This window comes from Aythya fuligula, chromosome 16 (genome assembly GCF_009819795.1).
Source record: "Aythya fuligula isolate bAytFul2 chromosome 16, bAytFul2.pri, whole genome shotgun sequence".
Classification (NCBI taxonomy): Eukaryota; Metazoa; Chordata; class Aves; order Anseriformes; family Anatidae; genus Aythya; species Aythya fuligula.
Genome location: NC_045574.1, coordinates 8,410,726 through 8,428,147, shown reverse-complemented (window position 1 = coordinate 8,428,147; position 17,422 = coordinate 8,410,726). Strand labels below are relative to the sequence as shown.

At 47.3% G+C, this 17,422-nt stretch overlaps 1 protein-coding gene across 1 annotated transcript; it reads left to right on the top strand.

Annotated features, from left to right (window-relative positions):
- The first annotated feature begins 4,144 nt into the window (after nt 1–4,144).
- On the top strand, nt 4,145–17,016 carry SALL4 (spalt like transcription factor 4). Its single transcript, XM_032198392.1, has 4 exons — nt 4,145–4,259; nt 12,165–14,696; nt 15,323–15,630; nt 16,594–17,016. Exons 1-4 carry the CDS (start codon nt 4,190–4,192, stop codon nt 17,014–17,016), a joined length of 3,333 nt encoding a protein of 1,110 aa, XP_032054283.1. The 5' UTR covers nt 4,145–4,189.
- Nucleotides 17,017–17,422: the final 406 nt, after the last annotated feature.

Genomic DNA, 17,422 nt, shown 5'->3' with positions numbered 1-17,422 from the left:
GGCTAAGGAAGCCTCTTTCTAAAGCTTTCTCCTCCATCATTCTCCTGTTCCTTGGTGTTTCACCTGCTCAGTCCGTGATGTGTTTGGGTGGCTGGTGCCAGCACATGTGTGCAGACCTGGAGCTACAAATTGGGTGGTGGGTCAGCAGTGCTAACATGCTGCCTCGTTGCTGGCTGCCATGCAGCTAAGGGTTGAACCACAGCCCTCTCTTTCAGTGAAGACATAATGTGCATCTTTCCTCCCTGTTTAGATGCTGATCGTCACATGGTTTCCAAGAACTCGTGTTTTTTGAAACTGCTATCCTGCTGTCAGGTTGGACAGAAACAGGCAGCAGGCTCAAGACTCATTTGAAAGATGGATGGATAGACTGACTGTGGAAAGACTTAATGCTTATTTTGTTATAAAGCAGGAGAAGAAAAAAAAAAAAAGTCCTTTAATTATCAGAGTTATTGCGGTATAAAAACTGTCTCAGGAGTGTGTCTCCTGACTTTGGATTCAAGTAAAGTCTAGTTTGGGAGTCAAAAATAGTTACCAACATGGAATTTAACATACTTATTAACCAGTTCTGAATTCGAATGCCTGAGACTCAACATTCAATCCTGATTAACTGGCACAACAATGAACATTAATTACCCTGATCTACATTAGTTACAGAGCTATGGTCAACTTCATATCAGCAAACTTGAGGCTTCCTAAACACGTCTAACAGGTAACATTCAACTCACCTTCCATGTAGTAGAGATAAGCCCTGAAAGCCTGCAGTAAGGTGTGGTGGGAAGAATACAGGAGGAAAGTGAACTGGTGTGCCTCAGAGTATGTCAAGGCTTGTTTTCCCTACCTCTCAAAGCTATTAAAAAAAAAAAAAAAAAAGAAAAAAAAAAAAAGTAAGTAACCTGTAGCAGCACAGCTTTTTAGAAAAGGACATATTTGTATTTAAATTCTAAATTTAGAAAGAAAGATTACATTGTAAATGTGTACATCCTTCCCAGAAATAAATTGAACTGATCAGAATAGGATCAGCACAGGATTTAAGAAAATACTTTTTACCTTGGTGGGAGTTAGTGTGTGTGTATGGAGATATATACACACGTATATATGCCAACATGTATACATAAATGTATGTATCACCACTTGTCAGATCTGCCACAGTCCTAATCATTTGGCAGTGACATTCCTGAAGAGAGGAATTTCCAGGGCTGGGCAGAGCCGTGGTTGCTGCCGCTGGAAGCAGTTTCTTGTGGCAATGAATTCCACGTGCTCATAATGCACAGCATTAAAAAAGCTTCCTTTTATCAGCCTCGAGGGTGGGGCTGGGCTGCTGTTGGAAGTATGCCTATCACAGATGATGCCTCAGCTCTGTTGGTGGTAGAAGATTGTTCCTCTGGACTTTTCTTAAAAAAATAAATAAATGTCAAGCCAGAAAAGGAAGCCTGCTATTTTTCAAATCCAGAAGCTGTAATCATGCTAATCCATATGATCGTACTAAAGCCAAGTTACATGCCTTTTGCATATGATGTAATCATGCAGAACAGCCTATTTATAATCACTGCTAGCTGGAGGTACCTTCTGAGAAAAGTTTTTTGGTCACATTTCCCCTCTTCCTATATTTTCCAGTCAGTTATGCTTTCTCCTACTTAAATACAGCAATGTGCATTGCTTCTTTATTTTTCATGTTAATGCTTTCCAACACGCCTTCTGCTCTCAGTGTGATAGAGCCATACCAACTGAAATCCCAGTACTCTGAAATCAATACCAAAACTTCCATTGATTTCATATAATATATTCTTTTAAATTCAGTACAAATTCTCCACATGAGATGCTTATTTTAAATATGGATCTACTGTACAGGGCTGTCTGTCTCAGCTTGATACATAAAACAGCATGTTTAATAAATTCGCTGGTGTGGGCTGGCAGCATTATGTGTAATAAATGAAAATCTGTTGGTTATACTGAGCATATCAAGTGTAAAAGGAGAAAATTCATCAATGTAAATACCTATCTGTGGATCAATTGCTATCAATCTTGTTTAACAGTCTATTTCCTCAGGACACACTTTGGAAACAAAGAGCATTTCAAACTGCTGGTTAAACAAACAAATATATAGAAGCTCTTTGGGAAACATGAGGGTGGAGTAATCATCAGATAAAAATGGTCGGAGTAATTTTAAATACCTGTTAATCTCTTCTATTTTATATTAGTAAACACAAAGTTTCTGATGGAACATGTCCATTCAGAGTACCCCATCAAGAGTAGGGGTTTCTGAGACAATGATCTGCTAGCAGAGGAAACGGCAAGAAAAGCAGCCTAAAAACCAAAATTTGTTCCCTGACCTCCATGTTCAGTAATTGTCCAAGGAGGAGGGCAATACCTTCTGCTCTGCAAGAATTTTTCTAAGATTTGTATTATCCTTGGCTAAATAGAACCCCTTAAGACACACTATAAAAACAAAACAAAACCCCAAGAGGATATATAACTAATGAGATCATGATGCACTGTTTACCTTGCTCTACAATGCTAAGATCTTTTCATGGCTGTCATGTACAAACTACAGCTCCCCCCTCCTGAAGCATCACCAAAAAAAGTCAAACCTGAACTATACCACAGGCACTTGGCATGACTGCGTTCACAGGCACAAACTTCATGATATAATAAATGTACAAAATGCAGGTTTTTTAAAGTTAAAAATGCTGATGAATTAACCAGTAAAATGAGACTGTAGTATTGTGCAATCGTGTCTGTGGCAACTGCATGGCCTTGTTATGTACTATTGTTTCCTCCCAACCTTTGTGCTGTCTACCCAGATTCAGGTTTTCCACCCTAAATCACCCTCCTGACACACACACAAAATAATCTATAGATCCATGCGTGGATGTTTGCCCTCATAACAGCTCTACAGCTGCAGAAATGCCATCCTCATTTTACAAGAGGGAAACTGAGGCACAGACCCTAGCAAAATGTGAGCACACCAGCAAGTGCAGGTCGAGTCCGACTTTGAACCTAAATCTGAATTCACCACAAAATCACCTCTCAGCCAAACCAATCTCACCAAAAAATCCCTGTAGAGGATTCAATAGGAAAACAAAAGAAATCAAGTCTCCCCCCCTCCCGGTTTTGCAATCCCCATCTCCAAATGCTTAAGGAGCCTCACACTTTTGCTTGTGCAATGTCCAGCTGGCTTCAGTGGGAATCGGAGGGGTGGAGGTGACTGCTCTGTAACTCTCTGGGGCTTTGCAGCAAAGTAAATCTGAGGCTCAGCAAAGTGGGGTGCAGCAAGCCGATGGAACCACAGGGACTGTGCCCCCAGCGTGCCACCAAACGCCAGGGGCCACCCAGATGGCTCTCGTGGGGAGCATTTAATCGGGCATTTTTACGTGGAATCAGACAAGTTGGAAATGACCCACCGTGTGCTGACCCAACCAATTTGGCTCCCGTCGTCACTTTCAAAGCACAATTTTTTCACTTGCATCAAGTTTTTTTCGCGTGAATCTTTTCCATGACTAACGTTTTTTATTTGCTTTTCAAAATACTATCGGCTCACTTTTGTCGGCTTCCCAGAAAGTGAGACTTAAGAGCAGGTTTTGCACAAACGCCGGCTGCAGCCGCCTGTAAAGCCCCTAACTTGCCACGTCGGGAGCCCGGCTTCGCCCCCCCCGGGACAATCGGGGCTCTTTCCTTTCCCACCTTATCTCCCGCTTTGGGATTAGCATTGTCCCGGGTTTCTGCTCGCTTTAGGGAGAAACCCCAAATCTCCCAAAGCACACTATAAAAAGTGCAGGTGAGATAACAAAGGTATTGTCCCTCGGCAGCCCGCCGGCTCGCTTGTTTACTCGGGGGGCCGGATCCTGCCCCTTCCCCGCAGCTCGGGGGGGGCTGCCCCGGCCCCCGGCAGGGCGCACGCCTTTGTCAGCCGGGCCGGGCCGAGCCGAGCCGAGCCGAGCCGTGCCGGGACTACATCGCCCAGCGTGCCCCGCTGCGCCCTGATCAATGGACCTTATTTGAATAATCTGTGAGCCCTTGGACTCAGGCCAATCAGCTGTCAGGGACCCATGATAAATCGCAATGCATTATTGATAATCATAATTACTCTGACATGCGCATTCCGCCCAATGGGGGTAATTTCCCAACTCTAGGAATTTGTTGTGAAGAGGAAAAATAATTGCTACTATTTTGCTCCCGATGCTGGTGCACCATGTCGCGACGGAAGCAGGCGAAGCCCCAGCACATCAACTCCGAGGAGCAGCCCCCAGATGCTGCAAGTGGTAAGGCGCGCAGCCCCGGCGCCCCCCAGCCCTGCTGATGCGCGGAGGAGGCAGAGGGGCTCTTGCTGGGGGGGGGGGGGGAATTTTTCAACCCTCGTGTTTCACCCCCACCCTGGGTCCCACAGGCTCCTCGCTGGCTTTTTGGGGCGCTTACATCTCTGTGGAGTTGTTCCGCGGGGCTGGGGGGGCTCGGTGTTTCCCTGGGGGGGGGGTCGGCTTGGGACTGCCCTGCAGCGCTGCCCGAGGGGGTCCCCCAATGTCCCCCCCCCCTCCCCAACCCCCCTCACGGGGGCACCCTGGTCCCGCGGAACTCGCGCGGGTCCCCGCGTGGGGTGCGCGCTCGGGGCGCAGCCCCACGGGAGGCGAACCCCAAATTGCCTGGGGCGGAAAGGATTTTTTTTTTTTTGGGGGGGGGAGAGTAAGGGGGGGAAGAGGAGAAGGAATTGCGAACCGTCTTCTCAGGGGTAGGAAATGACTCGAGGTAGGTTTCCCCGATTTCTCTATTTAAGACTTTCTCGGTAGTTCTATGAAGATTTTTTTTTGTGGGGTTTTTCGAGAAAAAAAAAAAGCGTTCGGACTATTTTTGTTGGAGATCACAATCGCCCTGGACCTTTTGTAGCTTGACCTCCAGCCATCTTTGATTTCCGACTTCCTAAAATAACTCCGGTGAGCTAATGTGGGGTGTGCGTGAGCGCTTTGTATTTGGGTGGCGGGGGGGAATTTGTGCTCCCGCAAATCACGGTGCCTCCTTTTCGGGGAGCTCGCAGCACTCTCTTGTGAAGGGAAGAGGAAAAGTCTCGATTTGAACTCAAAATTATCCCGGAGCGCTGGGTGGGCGTGCAGGGGAAGGGGTGGAGGGGGAGCAGTTGTTTGCCCCTGTTCCCCATGGGAGCGGGGAAGGGTCGGGGCGGTCGTGCCCCGCAGCATCGTCCCGGCACCCTGGGCTCGGGCAGGGGCTCTCACCCTTCTGTTAACACCCTTGTGGCCGGGGGTGGGGGGCAAGTTTCAGGGGCACTTCCCCGCGGGGGGAGGTTGCTCGGCCCCCGCAGGCGCTGCGACCCCCGGGGGGCGCGTGGGGGCGCGTCGCGGGTGGGGAAGGGGAGGCTGAGGCTGGGTCTTAGCAGCCCGAGTACTTTTGTAGGTGCCCCCCCCGAACTTTTGGGGGGTTTCTGCCTTTTTAAAGGGCTGGTTTCGTGTGGGGTTTTTCCGTGCCTGGAGTTGATCGATACCAGCGCACGTTACAGGAGCTGCTGATTCCCAAACCGCAGGAGGTTCGGGCTCTTAAATTTTTTTTTTTCCTCCTCCCCCCTCTCTTCTTTGATTCGAAATGTGCGATTGTTGGGTCCGGTTAATGGTGACTTAAGAATCGGCAAGCTGGCCAGAAGGCAATAAATCCCATGTTTAATGCATGACTGTTTTCCTTTGTGCATATGGTTAGGTTGGGGGATGGAGGTGATGTTTCCACATGTAAATCTCTGCCCACTGCTGGAAAGGCACCTCCGGGGCTGCGCTGAAACAAAAGGGTTAATAACTCCTGATGCGGCCCGCTTGGGGCGGGGGGGCGTGCGGGGAGGGGAGGGAGGGTCGCTCCGCACCGCTCCTCTGGGCAGCGGGCAGCTGCTGTGCGCTTGGTGGGGGGGCTTTTTTATTTATTTTTTCTCTTTTTAATAACAAAACTCTGGATGAAAACTACCCCCCCGTTCTCCAGGAGCCGGAGCAGCGATTGCATGGGCCGGGGGGTGGAGGTAGGGGCTCCTTTTTGGGGTCGCGGCGCTCGCCGCAAGGGGAGCGGCGCTACCGGGGGCCCCCCGGTGCCACCCCCGGTGTCGGTGGCCGCTCTCGGAGAGCCACCTCGCGGCTGCGACACCCGCGGCTCTTATCGCCCGCAAATCTCCCTGCCCGGCCCCGTCCTCCCCGCTCCAGGTGTGTCCGTAAATACCAAGTGATGAAGCTGCATAACAAAGTCGAAATAGCCCAGGGATTTGTCTGGGACATTATCGGGTATATACACAATCGTAATAATAAAATCAAGCCCTTATCTCCTTCGCAAGTGCTCCTTTTTTTTGTGCAAAGCGATTTGGGACCCACCTCTGCGAACAATGCGGCACGTTGAGAAACGGTTCTGCTAACCTGAGGATCAATTAACAGGTCAAAAAAATCAGCAGGTGGTCACCGGAGAATAATACTACACAGCGAAAATTAGCATTTTCACAAAGGGCTTGAAAATGCCCATTGTGTTGGATTGCTGCCATTAAAAAAAATAATCGGGTTCGTTCTTAAAAATACAGTATGAACCGGCAACTTTTTTTCCGGACAAAAAAAATTGGAGATTCTCCCTTAATTCCAATCTCAGGTCGAGCCGTGTTGATGCCGCGAGGGAGGTGTTGAGCGAGGAGGAGAGCGAAGTTGCTCGGTAGTGCTGCTCTGATTTTTATTAATTATTATTATTATTATTTTTCGGAACTCGCCCGTTGGCCGGGCTGGGAGCGGGATAAGGTTGAGTCGGCCCGGGACAGGGGGGACCCGGGAGCGGTGTAAAGGGTGAGGGTGCCCGGCGGTGGGCGATGCCCGCTTGTTTTTCCTTTTACGTAAGTGAAACATTAGAGTGGTTGTAGTGCCGGAGCCCGGCTGGGCTCGGCGGCATGTGACGTTTTGACAGAGCTGCTGCTCTAACCTTTGCCTCCTCCCGCTTGCCGTGGGTGGTAAGTTGATGTCAGGCTCACAATTAGGACTCTCATGCAATTGACCTTGGCAGCGGGGTTTGCGCCGTTTAGCCGGGTCTTAAACACTGTACTAGTGTTAAGTGTGCTCCGGGGCCGCCCTGCTTCCAGCTGCGGCCGCGCCGCTGGGAGGACCGAGAGCCGCGGAGGCTCCGCCGCCGAGCAGGTAGGGCCGAGGGCGGCCTCTACCGCTGCCTCCGGGGGGGAGGCTGCTGGGCTGCCCGCAGCCTCTGGAGGAGCCCCCCCACCTTTTCCTTAAAAGCCCCAAGAAGGGGGGTGATGCTCGGGGATGCGAAGCGCAGGTGGGTGCGCGGCGGCGGAGGCTGAGCTCCGGGGAGGCTGAGGCGGGGGTCCCGGGGGGAGGCTGCGGGACGGGACGGGAGTGCCCCCCGCCGGCCGGCCCCGCCGCTGGGGCCGCGGTTGTGCCCCGGCAGGTAACCCGTGGACGTTTTCCAAGGGGTTTGTCCAGGAATTTGGGGGTTTAAAGCTTTTAAAAGCGGCCTTGGAAGGTGGAGTGGGGCTGGGGGCTTGCACTGGAGGCTGTGCCCGGGGCTGGGGACAGTGCTGCTCGCCTGGAGCTTTCCTCGGGGTTTTAGGGCCGCTCGCTCACATGGGGCTGTGCACCATTATTCTGTCCTCTGCCGGGTGTTCCTCTTGGGTAGGTGGGTGAGCAGAGCTCAGATGGGTGACTCGGGAGGTAGGTAATGAAATGCCTGGCCAAAACCTGAAAACACGGGAAGCCCTAATGGTTAGGGGCAGCTCTGCTTGTTCTTGGGTGCAAAAGTGCTGCTGATAAATTCAGGATAGAAAACATCGAGGCCTTTGAAATAATTCTGTAAGTCATCAGCCACGTATTTGCTAACTCAAACAAACGTTTATTGGTTAAAACTTGAAGTGGAGTAGGGGAAGAAAAGAAATTTGGGACAGTTTAATGTTCTTGAAATACCCCAGCTTTTCAGCTGGGAACAGGGCAGGGGGGAAGTACGGGAAGCACCATGCCTGAGGGGAGCTGATGGCAGAGCTGGGGCTGCAGTGGATGCTTACTGATCCTTCGCGAAATAATACTCACGTGGAAGTACGTGGTTACTGTAAAGCATTAGAAATTGATCCCCCCTAGCCTGTAGGGGGGAAAAAGTAAACTCACCAGAGGTATTAAACTTGAAAAAAAGGGGGAAAAGAAAGGGGGGGGGGAAAAAAACAACGGGTTTTCCACCTCATTCAGGTGAAATAATCTTCTCACAGTAGAAAAAAATTAGGTCACTAATTGCTCAGATGAGTGGTAGACCAGCAGCACCCTTTTGAAATCAAATCAAACCAGATAAGGCTTACTTCACTCTTTTACTCATTCCCTCAAAAAAAATAAATTAATTTGAGCTGTGTGGATTTTATCAGCCCTCCTTGTCGATGACCGCCTTGTCCTACACAATAGTGGATTTTTTCCATCCATTTGCCAGTGATTCAATCTAACCCCCCTGCTGGGTTTACTGCATTCTTCTAACTTATTGGATAACTAGATGCTGAGAGATAACATTCCTGAAATTCGGGGGTGGGGAGATAAAAAAAAAAAAAAAAAAAAATAGAAGTCCTATCCCTGGGAAGCCTTTGGAGAGGGTTAACTTGAGTGCACGAGCAATTGTTCTGGCAGGGCTCTCGCTCCTCCACCGGTGCTCTTACAGTATTTGGGCTGAGCTGGCAGCAGATGCACGGGGAGGCTTCTGGGCAGGGAGGGAGCCTGGGATTAAGCCCACTACACCCATGTGTGATAGCTGGGGTGAGTGGGGTGCACTGCTGGCTGCCTAGCACTCCTGCAGGGCTGGGTGGACTGGAACAGGCTCCCCAGGGCAGTGGTCACAGCACCGAGCCTGCTGGAGTTCAGGAAGCACTGGGACAACGCTCTCAGACACATAACCTCATTTTTTTTTGTTTGGGGGGAAAGTGGTCCCCAAAGTACTTGATGATCCTTGTGGGTCCCTTCCAACTTGGATATTCTATGATAAATTGAGATGAAGAGTTTATAGAGATAGGTTTTGTTTCTTTAAACAGTTGATTGCTGCTTTGTTATTACAGCTACGGCACAATAAGCAAGCACCTTGTTTCTACTACGTCTTTTAAAAACAAAATGTTTAAGGTAGGGGAAGCATTATGCTCAATTTTGCTGAGGTGGAAGGGAAAATAAGGCATAATGCTTCCCTGCTTGTCATGCAGCAAGTCACTACAAGCTGGGAATTGAATTTGTTTGGAGTCCTCCCTTAGTGCCTCACTGTCAAACAGGGGAACTGGAAAATAAAATGTGGCAGTGACAGCGCTGGTGGCTGCAGGCAGGCTGCTTTCCCAACATGCGTACCTGCAGCTTACTGCAGATGCCCTCTGAGGTGGCAGCTTGCTTATAAAACCAAAAAAGTCACTTTTGGAGCTCCTCAGTGTAAGAAAAATGGGGAAGGTGGACTGTTGTGTGGAGAGGGAGGAAAGGGCTTTGAATTTAGTATGGTCTTATCAGTGGAAAAATAAGGTACTCCCAATGGAAGGGGATAAATAACGATCATGTGTTTTGAAGCAGTTAAAGTTTGAGGACTTGTCTAGACATAGTTATCCTGGAATATCTCCTTGGGGTGGGCTACAGTCTTTCATGCAGCCGTTTCTGTTCCACTTGAAGCGTTTTGCATTGCTACCACAGAGGTGCAAACTGCAGTGTGAAATGCGTGTGTTTGCAGATGAGAGAGACTGGAAGAAAGCTTTGTGTTTTCTAAAGTAAAACCTAACGTTACTGTGCAACACAGAGAAAGTTAAAACCTTAAATGATAAAGGATTTGGAAAAGATGTTTTGGTGTTTTAGGCTGTGGTCTGTAAAGTACCTATTGTATGGGAATAGTTATGAAAATAGTCAAGTGAAGACCTGGAGTCGGTGTGCAGCATACTTATGAAAACTTACTGTCTTTTTTTTCACTGTTTAGTACTTTCTTTCCCATTTTATCTGCTCACACTTTTGCGAAGATGGGAATTTAAACACATTCAGTCTTGACCTCAGTCGACCCTATTTATTGACTAAGTTCTGCATCATGTACTTCTTGTACTTAAATAGCAGAGTAGATTTTGTCCATAGTTAAATTAACTTCAGAGGCATCAATTTAATATTTGGAGTGGGAAATGTATGCAAAAAACACGCTTTTCTTCTCATTGCCTTCATTTATGAGGGTTGTTTGGGCTGAAGGAGGGAGGGGAAAAAAGTGTTTCAGTCTCCCTGTAGGACTGTTTGGATATGAGTGATCCGAATGGTTATGATCATGGACGTACCAAGAACATTTCTTCTCCTCACTCGAAGGCAGTTTTGACTTGTAACTCTGTTAACCACAAATTTCAAGGTTACATACGTACAGATTTGGATGTATTGCTCTGCAGACTGTAGCATAAGGGGGCCTCTATTTGTGTTTTGTAGTTGATCTATTTTTTAAAAGAAAACTAACGCGTACTTTCCACCAGTCAACACATCAAGCAGTTGAAGTTTTGATTAGTTGGCTATATCTATCCATCTTTATAAAATATGTAATATTCTCGTTACCCTTACAAATGTCAAAGTTTACAATATCCTCCCCCACAGAGCTTTTACACTTCCCTGAAACAGTAAGTGAACGTGCTCAGGTTGTTGCTTGGACATGCTCGTCCTCCACCCTGCCATGTACAGGATATACACATGTATCAGATGTGCGGTTCAGTTACACCTTTAAAATGAAAGCCGCAAATAGCTCCTCTGCTTGCAGAGTCTTTGGTTCCATTTTTGAGACAGTGTGGGCTAGCAGCGTGGAATCAGAGCTAAGCCCTGGGGTGAACTACTGGAGGTGCAGGCCCCAAATGCGAGGCCCTGTAGTATGAATTTTCTGTTGACTGAGGCCTGCAGAGTGCCCCTGACTGTGTGTGCGTGTGGGAGGCGAGCAGGGGCAGTGAGGCACTTGGTTACTACACCCTTGACACCCATTAAAATGGGACCAATTACTGTGAGTTACAGGACGTTTCACCTGGTGTGGGCTGTGAATTATCTGAGGTCTTCCGTGCTCCCCCCTCAGCTCTACAAGCCTCAGGCTTTACCTCCTGCATGCTCCCAAACACCCACCCGCCTCGAGCTCTGTGTGTTTGTTTGAAAGATGGCTAGATTGAGCAAAAACATCCTGTTTTGGTTTAGAATTTCTCTTAACCTTTCTTCCCACTCTTATATTTCCCTGAATCATGTTTTCTGCATGTCTGCGTGCAAGTTGTGCTCAGTCGGTGGGGCACTGGCGGAGGGAGGGCAGGAGTGGACTTGCAGGCTGGCTTTGCTCTCCTTCCCCCTCCCTAAAAGCGGGGGGGGGGGCAAGTTAAAAACACAACTAAATCCAGCATCCTTACCGTGTCTGGAACTGCTTCGTGAGTGTTGCAAGCAGGCCTACTAGTTTGCTTGCTAGTAATTGTCAGTATCAACATAAGCTTATTCTTGCATGTGGGGTTCTTGTAAGTTAATCATCTTTTCTTTACTTCTGTGACTTCATAGAGGATTTTTTTTCCACGTGAGTTGGCTTTTGAAGTGTTTAAAAGCTAATATTGGGCTCAAATTTTGTTTCTGTCAGCCCTCTTTGGTAGCAATTACCTCCGTAACGGAGGAGTGGATGTCATTCAATGTATCAGTGTATCATTAAGAACTGCTCTGAAGTTCTTTTTTTTTTTTAACAACCATATGAGCTTCTGAGACCGTTAACTATGAATTCTGAGGTGATGTTCAAAAAAAAAAAAAAAAAAGAAAACCGAACACATGAACTAAGCTTATGAGAATCAGTTTTTTCCTGTGTAATGATGCCTTCTGTCTTGATTAGGTCATATTCCATTTAGCTGTATTGTAGGGACTAGCTGACTTGTTCCACTGTTCCATTTCTACCTGTAAAGGTAGAAAAAGGGATTTAAAGGACATAAAAAGGATTTTCAACAAACTTATTTCCCTCAAGCCTTGAGACTTTTTTATTGTTTTTATGGGAAACAGAACTGCGGTGTAGATTTCCTTGGGGGCTGCCAATGAAATAGTAGCAAAACAGCATAGGACTTCTGGTCAATCTGCAAACTTGATTTTTGACACTTGAAAAGTGTCGTGTATCTTAACTTGAAATTCTGATAAAGTCAGTCTAAACTGAGCTATTAACGATGTGACTTTCTTTTTTATTTTAAGGGAGTCCACAAGACGTCCCAGGTGACGGAGATGGTGAAATGAGTTCCAAAAGGTGCCGAACAGAGGAAACTAAAATCTGTGAGAAATGCTGTGCAGAATTCTTTGATCTCTCTGAATTCCTTGAGCATAAGAAAAATTGCACTAAAAATCCACCTGTCCTAATCATGAATGACAGTGAGGGAGCAGTACCTCCTGAAAGCTTCTCTGAAGCTTCTGTAGGGAGCTTCCCAAGTGACCGAATGGATAGCAGGACACGCAAAGACACTCAGGCAAAGGGCTGCACTGGCTCTACGGAAAAGAGAGAAGGAAAAATGGATGCTGAATCGGTAGGAGGAATGTACCTTAAAATAGAACCCCCTGCTGCGCCTGCGACTCCTGGGCTAAGCTATCTACCAAAATCCAAAGTACCAAACACTAATGTGACTTTGCAGACGATACGTGGCACTAAAGTGGCTGTGAACCAGCGTACCTCCGATGCCATCTCTTCTTCAGCAGCCAGTTTTAATGCTATTCCGATGATCCTGGAGCAGCTTGTGTGTTTGCAGCAGCAGCAGCTCCAGCAAATCCAGCTGACGGAGCAAATTCGCATTCAGATTGCCATGATGGCTCCCCATGCCCTGCATCCTTCTATAGCCGCTGCTGCTGATCCACTGAAAGCTCTGGGTGCTCACATGTCTCAGCAGCTGTCGGCTGCTGTTGCTTTAATCGGACAAAAAGCTGGAAGCCAGAGCCTATCACTGGAATCCTTGAAGCAAGGAAAACTACCTCATTCTAACACTGGCGTTGCGGCTGCTGGTTCGCTAGCTGCCGGGCTTTCCTCCTCCTTCCCCTTGAAGCCGGAGGCAAGCAGAAGCTTCCCTGGCTCTATTTCTCGGTTCCCAAATCCTTTGCTACCTCAGTCCTCCCACTCCGTCATCTTCCAAAATCCACTTTCGGCTGTTTCTTCTGTAATAGACTCCTCAAAGAGGGTGAAGGGGAAACCTCCCAATATTTGCGTTTCCGAAAGCAAATCGAATGCAGAAGAGCCGTTCTTCAAACACAAGTGTAAATTCTGCGGCAAGGTCTTTGGCAATGACAGTGCCCTGCAGATTCACCTCCGTTCCCACACCGGTGAGAGACCCTACAAGTGTAACATTTGTGGCAACCGCTTTACAACCAAAGGAAACCTTAAAGTGCATTTTCAGCGTCACAAAGACAAATATCCCCATATAAAGATGAATCCGTACCCGGTTCCTGAGCACCTGGACAATGTTCCCACTAGCAGCGGAATCCCTTATGGGATGTCTGTGCCACTGGATGAGTCCAACCTAATCGTGGATAGCAAACCTCTCCTAACAACCCTGCCTACCTCTGCGGCCACCAGCACACCTCAGAATGTGTCCAACCTAGCAGGCATCAAGGAGTCCCTGCCCAGTACATTCTCCGGTGACCTGCAGTCAAGGCCTTCTCCAGAAAGTGAAGGTGGCTCTTCCTCATCAGGGGCAGTCGGTCACGAATCAGGAACAGAGCAGAGCTTGAGTTCACCACAAGCTGCCTGCAGCGCGAGCATCTTCAACGCTGGTGGGTCCAACGAGCAAGGCTCTGAAACGTCAAAGCTTCAGCAGCTGGTTGAAAACATCGACAAATCCACTGCTGACCCCAATGAGTGTCTGATCTGTCACAGAGTGCTGAGCTGTCAGAGCTCCCTCAAAATGCATTATCGTACTCACACTGGAGAGAGGCCGTTCAAGTGTAAGATCTGTGGTCGTGCCTTCTCCACTAAAGGGAACCTTAAAACTCACTATGGTGTCCACCGAGCCAATACTCCTCTGAAGATGCAGCATTCGTGTCCTATTTGCCAGAAGAAGTTTACAAATGCAGTTGTGCTGCAGCAGCACATCCGCATGCATATGGGGGGACAGATACCTAATACACCCATACCCGAAAACACCTCTGACAACACTGATGTGGATCCTGCTGCAGCTGAGAAGAACGGAGACATCAGCCGCCCAGATGAGAACGTGGAGAACATAGAGATGGAAGAAGACCTGGAGTCTCAGGATGGCCCTAGGAGTTCCTCAAAACCTCCTACTCCATATGATGCACAATCAGAATCTCCAGCCACGGCATCTGGCTTCTCTGGTATTGCAGCACTGGAGAATCAAATGAAGATTGTCAGCTCTGCTTTGAACTTGCAACGGCAAAGCAGTGTGAAGTCCAGCGACAATGGTTCTGCAGAAAGTGATGGCATGACAAATGATTCATCTTCTGTGGCAGGAGATCCAGATTACCAGAATGGCAGGAGTCCTGCTGCCTCTGAGTCTGCATCCATCCAGGCTTTGTCCCCAGCCAACAGCCAAGCTGAGAGTGTGAGGTCGAAGTCACCTAGTTTCAACAGTCAGGAAGACGCAGGCACAGGAAATAAATCAGAGGGTCATGAGAATGCTTCAGGAGAAATGGAAGGAGTTGTTGCTTTGGATTTAACTTACGGCAATATTGGTCGGAAGGTCATTAAAGAAGAACCCGGCTTACACTTTGCAAATGGAGAATATGGTGAGTAATTCGAGATGCTGGCAATAACTTGGGGTGGGGGAATAGTACTGGAGGAAGTCCTTCTCTAAAAGGATCAACAGGAGTCAAAACCACCTTGGTTTTCCTCTTCCTTCTCTGTTAGCAAAGGAGTGTATGCCCTGGGGAATTTTTGTGACTCAGACTCAAAATTAAAAGACTTAAGTGCTGTCCTCTCCTGCAAGGGGAAGTACAGAGGTCCTAAAAGTAGACAGGCTATGCGCTTACTGCCTTTCATGGACTTGCCTGATAGCTCCCTGTAGCTCTCTAAAGATACATGTTGGTGTTTCTTGAAAAGCATTTAACAAAAAAGTGGCATGTTGCTGGAATATTTTGAGGGGGTTTTGAGCTCTTTAGCATTGAAGCTGATGTTGACCTAAATTTGATCAGAAAGTGAGGCTTCTGAACTCTTAAGCTCACTAACAAAACCAGGGATAAGTCAGCTTCTTCCTGAGCCTAGTAGCAGCCCTACTGCATCGCTTTACAGGGCTCAGCAAGTGTGCTGCTCGGGTATGTGCAGCTCCAAAGGCAAGGACTTCGGTATCTCAGCCAGATTTAAGCTTGGCCACAGGAGATGGGATAAGTGTTATCTATCTGTTCTTTCTCTCCAGGCCGAACTAGTATTCCAGCTGCTTTTGTTAGGGCCCCACCAGCCCTCATAAAAATGGAAATGCCAAGCGAGCGTCCCATTAGCACTAGCCATTTCATTGGCCCACCAGCTCTCTCCCCTGGTGTTGCCCCTCTCCTCGTGCCACGACCGAAATTCTGCCGTCCAGCCAAACAGCACATCTGCACTACGTGTGGGAAGAACTTCTCCTCTGCCAGTGCCCTGCAGATTCACGAACGGACCCATACCGGTGAGAAGCCATTTGCCTGCACCATCTGTGGGAGAGCCTTCACAACGAAAGGAAACCTGAAAGTAAGCCATCTCCTGGGTTGGGATTCCCTTTTGTTGGGGAAAGTCTTACAGGAGTGGAAAAGACTGTTGATAACATTTGTCCTGCCTTTGGGGACATCTTAGATTTTTTCTTGTAGTTCTTCAAATGGTCATCTTCTGCTCCCTTCCTGAGTTTGTTCACACAGCTGGCTCGCTAAACTGTCCATAAGTCTGCTGCAGCCTTTGATTTCTTCTTATGATGGAAGGAGAGGTTTAGCCTTTACTAAGCCAATAACTTGATTTCTGTTTGGATTTGGAGTTGTCAAGACAGTCTTTTTGTAGTTTAAATGATACAAAATGATGTTTACAGAATACATGTGTTTCACTGCATGGTTTGGAACATCATGCAGGACAAGTTAGAGAAGTACTGCAAATCTATTTACTCCAAGTTGCAACTCCCTGTCATACAGTGGCTTTTCTGTTCCTGTGAGAAACCTTTTAAAGCTCTTCGGTTTTCTTGCATAAAAGCTGATGGGGACGGAGGACATCCAGCTTTACAGTTTGTGAGCAATTGCTTGCAGGAAGCAGTAGCGGTTTGTGTTGTGGCACCGAAGCTTTTAGTCTAGGTGTAATGCTTCTTCCATATTCCTTGGTGTTTTTTTCATCAACTAGTATTTTTTCAGTGCAGTCTGTTCACAGCAAGTGTGGCTCTTCTTGGGTGGCTAGAATGCCAATGTCATTTAAAGTAAGCGTAAGAAACCAGTCCTCCAAATATTTCAGTAGCAAACTCTAAAGAGCCATGGTGATATAAGGCTGATGAGGCTCTCTTACACATGGAAGGCTGAGGACAAATACAAGAACTAACCAGCCTAAATACTTACCTTTGTGCACACTGAGTATATGTATCTTCTGAGCAGCTTAGCTGCAAGCAAAGTAGAACTCGGGTTTTTCATAAAAGAACTGCTATGTTAATGATTCTCTTTACTTATTTCCTCCCTCTGAAAGGTCCATGTAGGAACTCACATGTGGAATAACTCTGCCAGGCGGGGAAGAAGGCTTTCAATTGATAACCCCATGGCTCTGCTGGGGAATGATCCCAAGAAGGTATCTGAAATGTTTCCAAAGGATATAATGCCTCCTTCAGTGAGCATTGACCCCACAGTATGGAATCAGTATGCAGCGGTACTCAGCAATGGCATAGCAATGAAGACTAACGAGATCTCGGTGATCCAGAGCGGTGGCTTACCTACCCTTCCAGTCACCATTGGGGGTGGTTCGGCAATAAATACTGCTACGGTTTCCAAAATAGATGGGACCCAGTCTGGGACTGGTTCTGATACGGAGAAGGCCAGTGGTGCTGCTGCAGACAACGTGCCAAAACATCAGTTCCCTCATTTCATGGAGGAGAACAAAATTGCTGTTAGCTAGAAACTCTAGTGAAGTTGACGTACAGAAAGAACAAAGATATATATACACAAACATATATTTTTAAGAGATTCCACTTCAGCCTCCTATTTTCCTATTGATGTGCAAATGATTTTATGGTTGTCTTTGTAAGAGTTGCCCAGAGTACAATCATGATATTGCTTTGCAAATAGTAAATAATAAAGAATAGGATTTCCTTCTATTTGGAAAGATGCGGGTCTTGCAAAGTAGTTCTTATGTGTGACTTTAATGTGTACAGCCTTACAGAAGTTTCTACAACTTGAAATTCCAAAGGTTAGAATATTTACCTCTTTGTTTAGAGTGGAATACTTGGGGGTTTTGAATAGAGTGGAAACAACCTACTGTTGATGGAAAAGCTTATATTTACTGATGAGAAATGAAAACTATT

Bases quoted from the DNA above. Each gene is read 5' to 3' on its own strand.
- SALL4 (XM_032198392.1), top strand. From the start codon at position 4,190: ATGTCGCGACGGAAGCAGGCGAAGCCCCAGCACATCAACTCCGAGGAG. The intron at 4,260-12,164 runs GTAAGGCGCGCA...TTTTATTTTAAG, and splicing joins GCCCCCAGATGCTGCAAGTG to GGAGTCCACAAGACGTCCCA. The intron at 15,631-16,593 runs GTAAGCCATCTC...TCCCTCTGAAAG, and splicing joins CAACGAAAGGAAACCTGAAA to GTCCATGTAGGAACTCACAT.